This window comes from Phyllostomus hastatus, unplaced genomic scaffold (genome assembly GCF_019186645.2).
Source record: "Phyllostomus hastatus isolate PE091 unplaced genomic scaffold, TTU_PhHast_1.1 phas_scaffold_345, whole genome shotgun sequence".
NCBI lineage: Eukaryota > Metazoa > Chordata > Mammalia > Chiroptera > Phyllostomidae > Phyllostomus > Phyllostomus hastatus.
This window is the reverse complement of record NW_025334024.1, coordinates 23683194-23695380: the sequence shown is the minus strand read 5'-3', so window position 1 is coordinate 23695380 and position 12187 is coordinate 23683194. Positions and strand designations below refer to the sequence as shown.

The 12187-nt window shown below is 56.9% G+C and overlaps 1 protein-coding gene across 1 annotated transcript; it reads right to left on the bottom strand.

Annotated features, from left to right (window-relative positions):
* Positions 1–20: 20 nt before the first annotated feature.
* Positions 21–2968, bottom strand: PRSS54 (serine protease 54). Its single transcript, XM_045818970.1, has 3 exons — positions 2337–2968; positions 1592–1723; positions 21–580 (listed from the first exon to the last, which is right to left on the bottom strand). The coding sequence occupies exons 1-3, from the start codon at positions 2559–2561 to the stop codon at positions 32–34; spliced, it is 906 nt and encodes a 301-aa protein (XP_045674926.1). The 5' UTR covers positions 2562–2968; the 3' UTR covers positions 21–31.
* Between the last annotated feature and the right edge of the window lie 9219 nt (positions 2969–12187).

The following is a 12187-nucleotide window of genomic DNA, read 5'->3' as shown; positions in this document are numbered from 1 at the left end:
CTCTCCAGTCTGGAGGGCCGGCCCCCAGGCTCTACACCATGACAAAAGAAAACACGAAGGCAAACAGGACCATTTCTCGGGGCTCCGGTAACCTGTCCTGACCCGAGAGGGCCCCGCCCTCCCCAGCCTGCTGCTCCCGGTAATAGTCAAAGTACTCGGGCTGCGTGGCCTCCTCCCCGGCCGCCTCGGAGAGGCTGCTCGTCTCCCTCACTTCCTCCCCCCTCGACTCTTCGCTCTCCTCGGAGGTGTTTTCTGGCTCTGAAGTCACGGCCGTGGTGCTCTCTCGTGTTTGGAGTTGAGTCTCGGTCCACGTAACCTGGCCCAGCCCGGAATGTGTTTTCTGCGCCACGGTGGCAAGCGGCGAGTCACCGTGGACAGGCACCGAATTCTCCCAGTGGTACACGGCAGACAGGGGCAGGCCGGACGTCCTGGTCTTGGACTCGATCCAGTCGCTGTAGTCTTCCACCTTGACGTACACCAACAGGCCGGGGCACCGCTCGCCCCCTTCGGTCAGGATTCCTCTCAGCACCCACAGATACGACTTCTGCAGCTGGCACATCAGTGGGTTTCCAGGGTCCCCCTGTGACAAAGGGCAGAAGGCTTCGAGTCCAAAAAAATGCTTCTCTTTAAACATACCTATGTGATTTACTCGAAATGTTTTGCACTGGTTCTCGCTGGAACTGGGAGAGATGATAGAATACTTTTTTTTTCCTTATTATATTTTCTCTTCCATCACCCTTTAGTCCCCTTATGTCCCCCTCCCCACCCCCCAGCAATCACCACGCTGTCATCCACATCCATGAGTCCTTTTGCTCAACCCCTCCACCCCCTAACCTCCCCCTCCCTCAGCTGTCATCTGCTCTCTAGCTACAAGTCTGTCTAGGATTACCCTTTCCCATCTAGGCAGCTACCACTGCAGACTCCAACACAGTGACTTTTCCTTTCATTGTACAAATGTCTGTAGACTTCTGCAGTCGGCCTGTGGCTCCCCGGCTCCCATGTCATCGTCTTGCCCTTTCCAGCGCTTGGTCTAGGCCCTCTCCCTCTTTCGGCTTCTCGTTCCTCTAACGCTGATGTTCCTTCCCTTTCTGGCCGGGACTGGTCACATTTCTCCCTCTCTTCTCTGTCTTGTCTCCACCCTTCCTTCAAGCTGCTCCCGCCCACCCACAGTCACACTGCCCCAGGAGCAGGCACGGGACCGGGGTCACAGCGCTTCCCCGGGGTAGCCACCTGTCCACCGCGCCTGCTCCCAGCATTCCCTGCTCCCGCGGGAGCAGTCCTCGGGGACTCAGGGATTCTGACTCGAAGACCTTATCTCACTTCAGATAAGAGGGGAGAAGCTTGGCACTCTGAGCTGGATACGTGACCCTGGCAGGTCACCTGAGTTTGAAAGTGGAATTGCTTAATTACGTTACACTGGAAAGGGCGGTCCACGTGGCAGGTTTTTGTTGAGCGCTGGCCAGCTGCCAAGTGCTGTCCACCTCAGACGGCCACGAATCTCAAGAGACGGTCCTGCGCTCGTGAGCTCACCACCCCTCCAAGTGACCACGGCCTGCTCTCAGCGTGGGGTCCCACTCCGCCGCGCTCTTACCAAGCAGACGCTATCCGTCTCCTCCGCCATGTGATCGCCACATCCTGTCTTCTGGAAAGTGGGGAAGGGACACTGGTCGAGGTCTTTCATGGAGATTTTCCTCAGGATACTCATCGTCATCTGGTTCCCTGTCTGGACCGTGCAACAGAGAGCGCGAGAACCGTTAACAAGAAGACATCCCCCAGGTCAGCGCAGCTACAACTCACATGTCCAGATGGGAGTGAGGAGAAACTCGCTGGAGGAGCCCCTGGTCCTCCCAGAAATCAGAACACCGATTTCTACGTGTTCTGAGATTTTACGAAAATGACCTCTGCTCGAACTTGACTGTGAATATAGGCAGAGAACATATTCATCCTATCTCGACATCTACAGAGGATGCATTTCCTTGTTTACTTCCCAAGAATAAGAGAAAACAAGGATGGCGTGGACGAGAGAACAATTCCCTCCAGTTCAGGGAATGACATCCCGGCCCTGCTATATATGCCCTTGCACTAATTTGAGGCTGTCAGCTGCCCACGTTCTTCCAGTCCTGGTGCCGGACTAGAAGGAGGACCAAAGGTAAGTGTGGCCGAGGGAGGGGCAAGCACTGGGAATCTGCACGGATTAGGGGAGGCCTCCAGCCCCATTCGAGAACCTCGAACCACTCGCCTGCCTGAGACAAGCCCCCGACGGCTCACCCACGTCACCCCGCAGCCACGGACAGCACACACACACACAGCCCCCCTCGGGGAAGGAAGGCACTAACTGCAAACGTGGGGTTCCATCCTGCCACCCAGCAGTTCCGCAGGGCCAGCGGCACGTGCAGCTTTGTGCCGAGGTAACAGACGGACCGGACCAGGCCGCTGAACTGCATCGCCGTGTCTGTCTTCAGGAGGGCCAGGTTATTGGTCATCGTCACCTCGTCGAAGTCCTCATGGAGGATGATGGTGCTGACTGGGTACTCTTCGTGGGAGAGCACTCTGGCATCCATGCTGGCTATGCCCACGACGGCGACGGCGAACTGCCTGCAGGGAGCACGGGAACCTTGAGGGGCCCGGGCTCCAGGGCCGCTCGACCCGAGCCCGTCTCATATCCACTACCTAGTCAGCCCGGAACAAACGCATCCGACTCCTCTTCCCTGGGCCAGATTTCACTCACCCCCTGGGCCCAGCCCCAGGAAACCTTATCTGAACCCCTAGGCGTGTGCCCTTCTTTGTGGGCCCACAGAACCCTGGGGACTCTTTTATCTTAGCACCCTCCGTCCCTCCGCCTCGAGACAGTCTGTTATGTTGCGGCTGATTGTCTTTTCTTCTGCGCATAGTCGGTTTATTTTTTTACACAGTTGTAGTCAAATCAAAGATGTAATCTTTTTTTAAAAAAAGATTTTATTTATTTGCCCTGGCTGGTGTGGCTCAGTGATTGCGTGCTGGCCTGCGAACCAAAGGGTCACCGGTTGGATTCCCAGTCAGGGCACAGGCCTGGGTTGTGGGCCAGGTCCCCCATAGAGGGCACGCAAGAGGCAGCCACACACCCATGTTTCTCTCCCTTTCTTTCTCCCTCCCCCTCTCTCTGAAAATACATAAACAAAATCTTTTTTATAAAAAAAAGAAACTACTTGAAGACAAATTTAGCCAATTCTAGTGCTGAATGGAGAAAATCCAGCAAAAACACTGCCAGTAAGTGTGGAATTCATTATAATATTAGATTAAACTAACACAAGAACGTTTAAGAATTTAGATGGGAGTACAAATGTGAACCTAGGCAAGGATCAGATGGTCTAACTAAAGCCGAAAAAGAAGCCAGAGGTGTTTTCCTCATCCTCCGTGGGAGTCCAAAGGTGACTGCTGCGTAGCTACCACACGCAGGGACGAGGATGCGCGATCACGCCTGAAGCCCACGCAGACCCATGAAAGCCGGGCGACGGAGGAGGAGGAGCGGAGGTGCGGAGGAGCAGCTCCGGCCCTGGCCACAGCAGAGGCCAGAGAGGACGATCCGGAGAGAAAGAGGACCATGCATCTTCCGTGCGACTGTAGCTCTGAGATGCACCCACAGCAAGAATTCAAACTTGCCAAATTTGTCAGAGGAGACATACAAAGCAAAGGCCACGGAATGAAAACAAAAACAAGCAGCAATAAAAACAAAAAACACAACCTTCAGTGACAATAAGCAGCAGGAGTTTCATCCTGAACCTCAGCAGAAGAGCGGGAACACGACCAAAGGCTCTTCGTGATGAGGACGGGTTCCGTCTCCAAGGACGACCTCACCGACCTCACCGTTGGACACGGCAGCGGCGGAGGACGCCCCGTCTACAAAGCCCGGGACGCAGGGGCGCGCGCACACGGAGAAAGGGCCCTGTGAGCGCGCAGTGAGCAGGGGCCGACTGCAGGCCGAGGCAAGTCCTCGGGAGAGACCGCCCCTGGCGGCACCTTGATCTCGGACCTCCAGCCTCCAGAACAGTAATGCACTTCCGTTGTCTCTGCCACCCTGTCCGTGGCATTTGGCAGACTCATCCAGGAGGGAAAGAAAGTCCTCCCGCTGTCAGTGGGTAAAAGAGTCAACAAACGCAGACCGAGAGGCGCAGGGAGACCCTTCGGCGTGCGGAGCGGAACCTGGGGACCGAGCTGCCGGGAGGGAGAGCAGGAACGAAGTCCCGGGAAGGGAGGGGCCGCCTTTCCTCGGAAACCCTTTGGCTCCTCATGACCATGATGCTTTGTACATGTATTTTCATTTGAATATGTGTATTTTTAATTAAAAAAATAAAAATGACATATTCAAAAATTCAGCAGCTGCACAATATTCTATTGTAGATTTATCCCAAAATTTGTTTTTGCCAGTTACAGTAATTACCCTCTTTCCCCCATACTCTGTGTGTATATACACACAAACACAAATATAAAATTGTGTATAAATAGTATTTACATATATAAATATATCATATTCAACATACTGTATATTGTATACACTATTTAGAGACTATATCACATAATTTATACTGTATGTGCTATATAAAGGAATAACACACTATAATTCATTTATCCCTGACAATGGTGCATTATGTCCCAGTGCTCTGCCTATGAACCATCCTATGAACAACTTTGTGCATAAAACTTTTTTTCCAGCGGTTGAAATTATTTCCCAAAAGTGATATCATTGGGCCAAAAAGTAAGATGTCTCGCAAAGAAAAGTGATTCCTTCAATAACATTTTGTGGGCGTTTTCCTTCTGGTTTAAAAGAATGCACATGTACCGTAAGGAATTTGGAAAACCCGGAGACGTTCAAAGAGGCACGCCCGTGTGCCCCTGAGCATGAGAGACAAGCGCCCTTGGAGTATCTGCGTATTTCCTTCAAGCCCTTTCTCTCTCCACGCAGCGCACACGCGTGGCGGTCACGACGCTGAGGCCCGAGGCGCGTGTTTTCAGACAAGGGGCCCTCTCAGTGCCGGGGCCCTTGTGATCACAGCGACGTGGGAAGGAACGTCCTTCCTGCAGGGGCTGGAGCGGCCGCTCTCTCGCTTCGCAGACGAGGACGCCAGACGGCTCCGACTTCGGCATCTGGTGACCCCAGGACCCCAGCACTCGACGGCCAAGCGAGCACCGAGCCGGTAGAAAGCCCTCCCTGCCACCGTGTGGCCAGGAACCCACCTCAGGCCGCCCCACGCTGAGCGGGAAAGAGAGCCCCGCCCCCCCCCCCAGTCCAGCCCCAGGGGGGCAGCGCCAGCCCAGGGGCGGGGAGGGGGGGCGGGGGGGGGCGGGTACTGGCCTGTGCTGAAAGGCAGATGCGATGCTGAGGATCCAGAACTCACTGAGGATGCTGCCGAAAGCCAGGTGGGTGTGGTGGGAATCCTGCAGGGACACCACCCATGGGAACTCATTTTCGCTCACCAAACCCTCCTCAGAGTCTTCTGTGACACTGGCTTTCTGGACGCCACAGCCTGCGGAGGGAGTGTGCGGGGGGGCCTCACTACTGGGGCGAGCAGTCTGTGGCCCGTGGCCCCCACCACCGCACCAGACCGCAGGGCCCCTCCTGGGCCGGGGCACCGGCGTTTTTAAAAAAGCTCCCAGGCAGCCCTGGCTGGTGTGGCTCAGTGCATTGAGTGCTGGCCTGCGAACCAAAGGGTCACGAGTTCGTATCCTAGTCGGGGCGCATGCCTGGGTTGCGGGCCAGGTCCCCAGTAGGGGGAGCTCTAGAGGCAACCACACATTGATGTTTCTCTCCCTCTCTTTTCCCCTCCCTTCCCCTCTCTCTAAAAATAAATAAATGAAACCTTTAAAAAAAAAAAAAAGCTCCCAGGCAGATTCCAATGTGTTGTTCTGGGTGCAGAACCACAAGTGTTCTGGGAAGGTCCTGGACGCAGTGTCCCAAGTCCAGCTGGTCCCTATGCGGTGACACCTGGGGCAAGCCACCTCCCCTCTCTGGGCCTCTGTTTCCTGCTCTGAAACCTGGGGTAGCACTCCCCTTGGAGTTGTAAAGATCACGTGAGGTGAGGTTATGGGGAAGTGCTTCCCAAATTGCATCCCGTGACTGATAATGCTAAACCCAAGGGCGGAACGGATTATTACTCTTCTCTCCCCACTGTTCTGGTTGCTGTTTTTACATCCCAAACCCCGAGCGCCCCGGGCCTCTTTCTACATCCGTGGCCTTGAGTCACAGATGTCACGTGACGGGTACCATGCATCTACCACGGGCCGCACCATTTGGTGGCTGCTGCTTCAGCCATTCGTGCCCCCCCACGCACCGCCCTGCCACACGCTGAGCCCCCACACGCACCGCCCTGCCACACGCTGAGCCGGGGGCTGGGCTTGCAGGGGAGGATCTCAGGATCCCGTGGGCCCCGGGCGAGGGCACAGGGCCTGGGGAGACGGTCACTGAAGCGTCATAGCTGTACAGAGAGACTCATGACACAGGGGCGTGTGCCCGGAGCTCTGCCCAGAGCACGCAGGCTGGGAGGGCTGCTTCCCGCGGGGGCGGCCTCTGAGGCCAGCCCTGAACACTGAGTCTCCAGACCGTGACCCTGAAGTCGATGGTAATGTTTGGTGCTGTCATTAAAGGGCCACAGCAGCCTTCCCCACGATAGGGCAGCCGGTGACCAAACACCTGTATGAACTGAAACTGGGACACTGGGCAGGCTGTTGGCAAGATGACGTCTCTAAGGCCACTAAGTCCTTTACCATCACCTGGTCAGGAATCCCACTTTCCCCACGGGACGCTGGCAGTCTGCGGTGACGGAGGCACGAGCCAGCCCTCCCTCACCCAGCATGAACCCACAGGGCGTGGTGCCCTCTGCTTTTTCAAAGCTCTAGTTGGCTAGCTCGTTCGACCTTGTAAAACCCTCGCAAGGCCAGGATACAATGAGGAAATCTGACTCAGAGATGAAATGTTGGCCCTGGGTCCCTTGCCTGAGGCGTGAGCAGCCCTTTCTGTGTTTTGTGGGCACCCCTTGGTCTCCTTGGGGCGCAGGGAGGTGAAGCAGGCCCGGAAGGTGGGGAGTTCTGTGGATGTGTGCATGGGGGGGGGCTCTCTCCTGTCACCCACCCAACTGCAGGAAGACAGGGCGGAGCCTGCTGGCGGCAGCAAGGTGGGCAGGGCCTGCTTTCATTAGGGCCCCCTCTATCTGCCCCTTCCTAGGCTGGAAGCTTAGTCCTGGACAACCTGGAGGTCAGGGAGGGGACTGCAGCTGCCCCAAGGCCCCTCCTGGCTCCCTCCCAGGCCCAGCCCTGCACTGGGGTCGGTTTAGCAGCGTGCTCTCGATGGAATCATAAGATGGAATCATAACAGTCTTCCTGGGGATAGCCTTGCTGCGGTAGAAACGCAGGAGGGGCCTGGCTCCCACGTGCACCAGGCTCTGGGAGGGCACCTCCATCAGCTGGTGCCTGGGGGACACGCCCCCAGAAGAGCAAGGTGGGAGGCTGTGAGTGGGGAGCCAGCCTGCGCCCAGACCCGCTCTGTCCAGTGAGGCTCACCTTCCCAACTGCACCCTCTCCCGAGGATTAACCCTGACACCGGGCAGCTGAAGCCCCAGGGTCCTACATCCACACCCCACAGCCCGCTTCTTTGCCTGCTCCCCACCAGTAGCGCACGCTCCCAGAGCAAAACGCCGTGCGTCATCCTCCCCCGGGTCCCTTCCCAGACACTGACTGTGTACTTTTCCGGGATGATGCCCCCTGCCACGCGTTCCAGGGCCGGCTAAGTCGGGAAGGAAGCGAGCAGCACACTCACTGGTAGCAGCGCGGGGCACGGAGACGCAGAGCAGCACCAAGAGCATCCGGGCCGTCCCTGCCATCCCCCAGCAGAGCCGCAGCAGACACCATGGGCAGCTGTGGAAACAACGCAGGCTCTCCCTCTCCTCCCCAGGGGTGCATCTGCCCGCGGCGTCGGGGGGCCCGCCCCTTCCCTTCCACGAGGTGAGGAACACACCTGTCCCGTCCCTGTGGCTTGGTTCCGGTTCCGGTTCCGTGCAGTAGAGAGGCAGGGGCCAGCCGCCCGCCCGGCACCGAGATTCGGTTAGGACTCGGAGATGGCCCAAGGAGACGAGGCAGCCCACGCCTGGCAATGCAGCCAGGGTCCCCGGCTTCCCGGAGAGCTGGGTCTCAGAAAAGCGTGGTGTTCTGACTTGCGGAATTCACGCTTTGCCTTAACTCTGCAGCTATAAAATGCTGCGGAAGGAAAAAAGCAGGGGCTTTGGGCCAGCCCACGCTGGCGCTGCCCCCCTCCCCGCCCACCACACCCCGCGGGCTTAGACCCAGCGACAGCTTGCACTTTTGCACAGCAACGGCCCCAGCGCTCTGCTCAGTTATTCTGCACAATGACCCTGTAGAGTCAACGCTATCACTCTCCCCATTTTACAGATTCCGAAGGTGGCACTTTGAGACATCGAGAAGCCTGCCCCAGGGCACACGCTGCCAAGTGGTGAGGCTGGAATCCAAGGTCAGGTCTGTCTAAACCCAAAGCCCATGAGTCTTCACCACCAGCCGTACCTCCAGGCCCCCCCTTGCCTCAAACGATGCACAAGGGCTCGAGGAACCCGTGGGTGCCATCCCCAGTCACCATGTTCCACCCACGACACCGGACGTGTCTTGTCGTCAGGATGGTCCTCAGAGTTCCTCCGGGGACTGTTCCTGCTAAAGGAGAAATGAACTCACTCCGCCCGTGCCCAGCAAAGCCCAGCAGGGGGATTCCTTCTGCCACCTTGGGGAGAATGCTCCATTGTGGCATCACGGTTACCGTGGTGCCGCCAAGCAAATGTCTGGACATGGGCCTAAACTTAGCAGGGCTTTTCTGGAAGCCCGGCTGCCCTTGGGTCTGACCCAGAAGACATCCCTTTCACAGGAACACAAAGTCCCGTCCAGGTGTCCAGCTGCGGCCCGGGTCTGCCTACCTCCTCAGCGCCTGCCCTGTGTCTGCGCGAGTCTGTCGGACTGGACGCAGGAAGCCCGCCTACAGTGAGGCGGGACTTGGTTCTCCCACCCCTGTCCTGTGAGCGTCTCAGACTCCTGGGGTGGCCCTCGGCAGGCGCAGCCCCGTTGCCTGCGGCAGCTGCGAACCGAGCTGCCTGAGGAGCCCTGTCCAGTCGTGGGGCCGGATGGGAGCTTCGTCCCAGCCTCTGCGAGCAGCTCTGGTCTCAGCACCGACGCCAGGACTGGGGGGAGCGTTGACAACGCTGTGGTGAGTTGCAACCCCATGGAACCCGCGGGCTCGCTGGCTGTTGGCGTGGGCCCTCGAGAAGCATTCATCGGAGCCCTAGATGGACGGCGAGTGGAAGGAGGGAAGGAGGGCCACTGTCCCTTCCCCGGGGCTTCCCCCTGCGCCCCAAGTGTCTCATCACCCTCTATCACCTTTAACCCCCGAGCAGGGCCTGGCGTCTGCTTAGAGAACGGACTGGGAAAACTGCTGGCCGTGGGAGAAACGGGAATCGGTCCTTCAGTATGTCCTGCATAGCGGGTCTCTACGAGTGTCCACATTTTCTTGTTCATGATTCACAGTCGCCCTGCCCGGAGCAAGGAACGACCGGAGCTTCCCAGGTGGAAACACGGTGGCTCAGAGTGGGACCCTCACTTCCCTGAGGCCATGCACCTGGAAAGCGGCAGAGGCAGGGCTTCTGACACCAGCCAGGGTGGTGACCCGTCTCCACGGCTGCTGCGCGTCTCAGCCGGGCCCCTGTGCTGCCGCTGCCGCTGCCGCTACAGGGGGTGGGAGCAGAACGAGGGACGGCGCCAGAGTCCGCCAGAGTCCCGGGGCTGCCCGGCAGGAGTCGGGGAGCTGAGGTTAGTGCACCTGACCCCTACTGCCTCCAGGGTCGTCTTTAAGTCCCCGAGTAAAGAGCAGCCCCAGGCAGGCGGCCAGAAACAGTCTCCTCGTGTGCCCCCCAGCCCCAAAGGCTCCGAGTCCTGCCACGGGCCTCGTGAACAGCAGCAGGCCTTCGATTTTCGCCCCCTCTGGGCCACTTTGTGCTGACCATCGACTTCAGGTGAATGTTTAAAAGGTTCATTACAATTTTAACAGTTATTATTCAACTCTTTACAGTTAGTAATAATAGTAATAATGGTTTTGTATCTTTGAGAGGAAGTTCATTTGCAATCTGACGCCAAGGGCTCCATGTCCAGGATCGTGACGGCATGAAACAGGTCATTTCTCTGCCTGCCACTCCCCATTTCTACTCTCTGCCTTCGTGAAGCTGGAGCATCCCACTCTCACGGAAAGGACTTCTGAAGTCGCGGTGGGTTACGGCGGCTCTGTCGGGCAGTGCTCGAGGCTCACACTGGACATGGGCCCCAAAATCACAGAGCGATGTTGGCTCCCACCGATGACGGCTCCCGGGGGCTCCCGGGCCCACCCATCACACTCAACACCTGGGAAGCTGAACATTTCTTCTGGAAAGTCGAAGGTTTTATCCTGGGAGAAGGTGACGGGTGGATTTCCAGTCCGTGTGGTTGCTTCTCCCGGAAAATATTTCTTCCCATTCTGCTGTAGCCTTGGAACGTGGTTTTAAAATATGCCAATAAGAGCTTTCCTACGTTTCAAAATCTCTTGTGAAGTTAACAGAACAAAGAATATCAAGGACTCCTTCATTTACGTACCACGCGCTGCCTGAGCAGGGCTGCCCACTCAGCACTGGGTTGTTGGACGGCTAAGCAAAACACCTGCGAGCCCAAACATGGCGTGGGTACTGCTCGCCTCTGCACCGAGAGAGCACCCCACAGTCTGGGGCCCAGCCGCCGGCACCCGCCCAAGGCAACCCTTCCCCTCCCAGCTTTTGGCAGCTCAGGCCTCCGCAGGTGTTTCCTGGACTCTCCTCCTGCAGCTGGTGAGGGCAAAGGTAACTCCAGGGCGTGTCCTCCGCCCCGTTCCGCAGTGAGAAGCCTCTTGAGACCCCCTCCTCCGCGAGATGCTCAGGGCTGAGAGGCACGGGGCTCTACAGCAGACCACACAATCCAGAGTTTTCCGTAGAGGAAAATAACTTCCAGGTAGCCACTGTCGGACTCACTTAGGGGGCTTTTTTTGTTGCTGTTGTTGCTATTGTTTGGTTTTGTAGACAGATTTTTGTCTGCTCACTCAAACTCATGATCCTCTCAGATTCACCCGTCCCACATAAGGGAATCACAGTGGAGAACCTAGCCACTCCTTTTGTGATATGCTTCTATCTTCCATCGCTATTTTTACCCTTCACGGAACCTCTCTTAGCCATCCCCTCATTTTTGTGAATTAGAGTAATACCACCCCACAGCCCGATAACCCCCCGGGGGGCGGACCCGTGAACCCAGCCAGGCTCATCGGGGCCTCCCGTTCCTGGAATTCGAGTCTTGAGCCAAAGGGCAGGAAGAACAAAATCGCTGGAGCCGCTGAGCCAGGCCAACAGCAGGCTCCCCGACTCTGCGGCCACACTGGGGGTCCCTGCCGGCTGCACCCTCCCCGGGACCTGGCTCCTGTGTGAACTAGCGCAGACCCGACCAGCAAACTTCCTTCCTGCCTGGGAGTGGAGTGAGGCTGTTTCTGTTGCTCCTGACCAAGGAAACTTGACTGGTGCACTGGTCCGGGGCTCAGAGTGTCTTTTCTGCCTCGGGGTTTTTGTGGCATGTATGACAAATGAACATTGGTTTGTAATGTCCCTTAGACAATAGGAACAGCAGCGGCCACCAAAAAGCAGAGACGTTATCCCACTTGAAGCCGTAACTGGATGACATGCGTGATACAGCCGCATCACCTACGCACATTCGAAACCAAATCTTTTTGAAACTGTAATCCCTCTTATTTTCACGGACTCTTTCCCACTCACCTGTTATAGATGCCGGTTAGAGTTCTTACTGTGGTTTGTTTGTAATGGAATCTTTAGCTGCGCACTTCTCAGACAGATATACTTTCCTTACCTATTCAACGGAAAGGAATATCCTTCGCTTCCACAAATCCACCCTCACCTTTTTTTTAAAGATTTTATTTATTTATTTTTAGAGAGGGAAGGGAGGGAGGGAGAGAGAGAAACATCAATGTGTGGTTGCGGGGGGTCATGGCCTGCAACCCAGGCATGTGCCCTGACTGGGAATCAAACCTGCTACACTTTGGTTCACAGCCTGTGCTCAATCCACTGAGCTACGCCAGCCAGGGCAGGCACCCTCACCTTTTTCA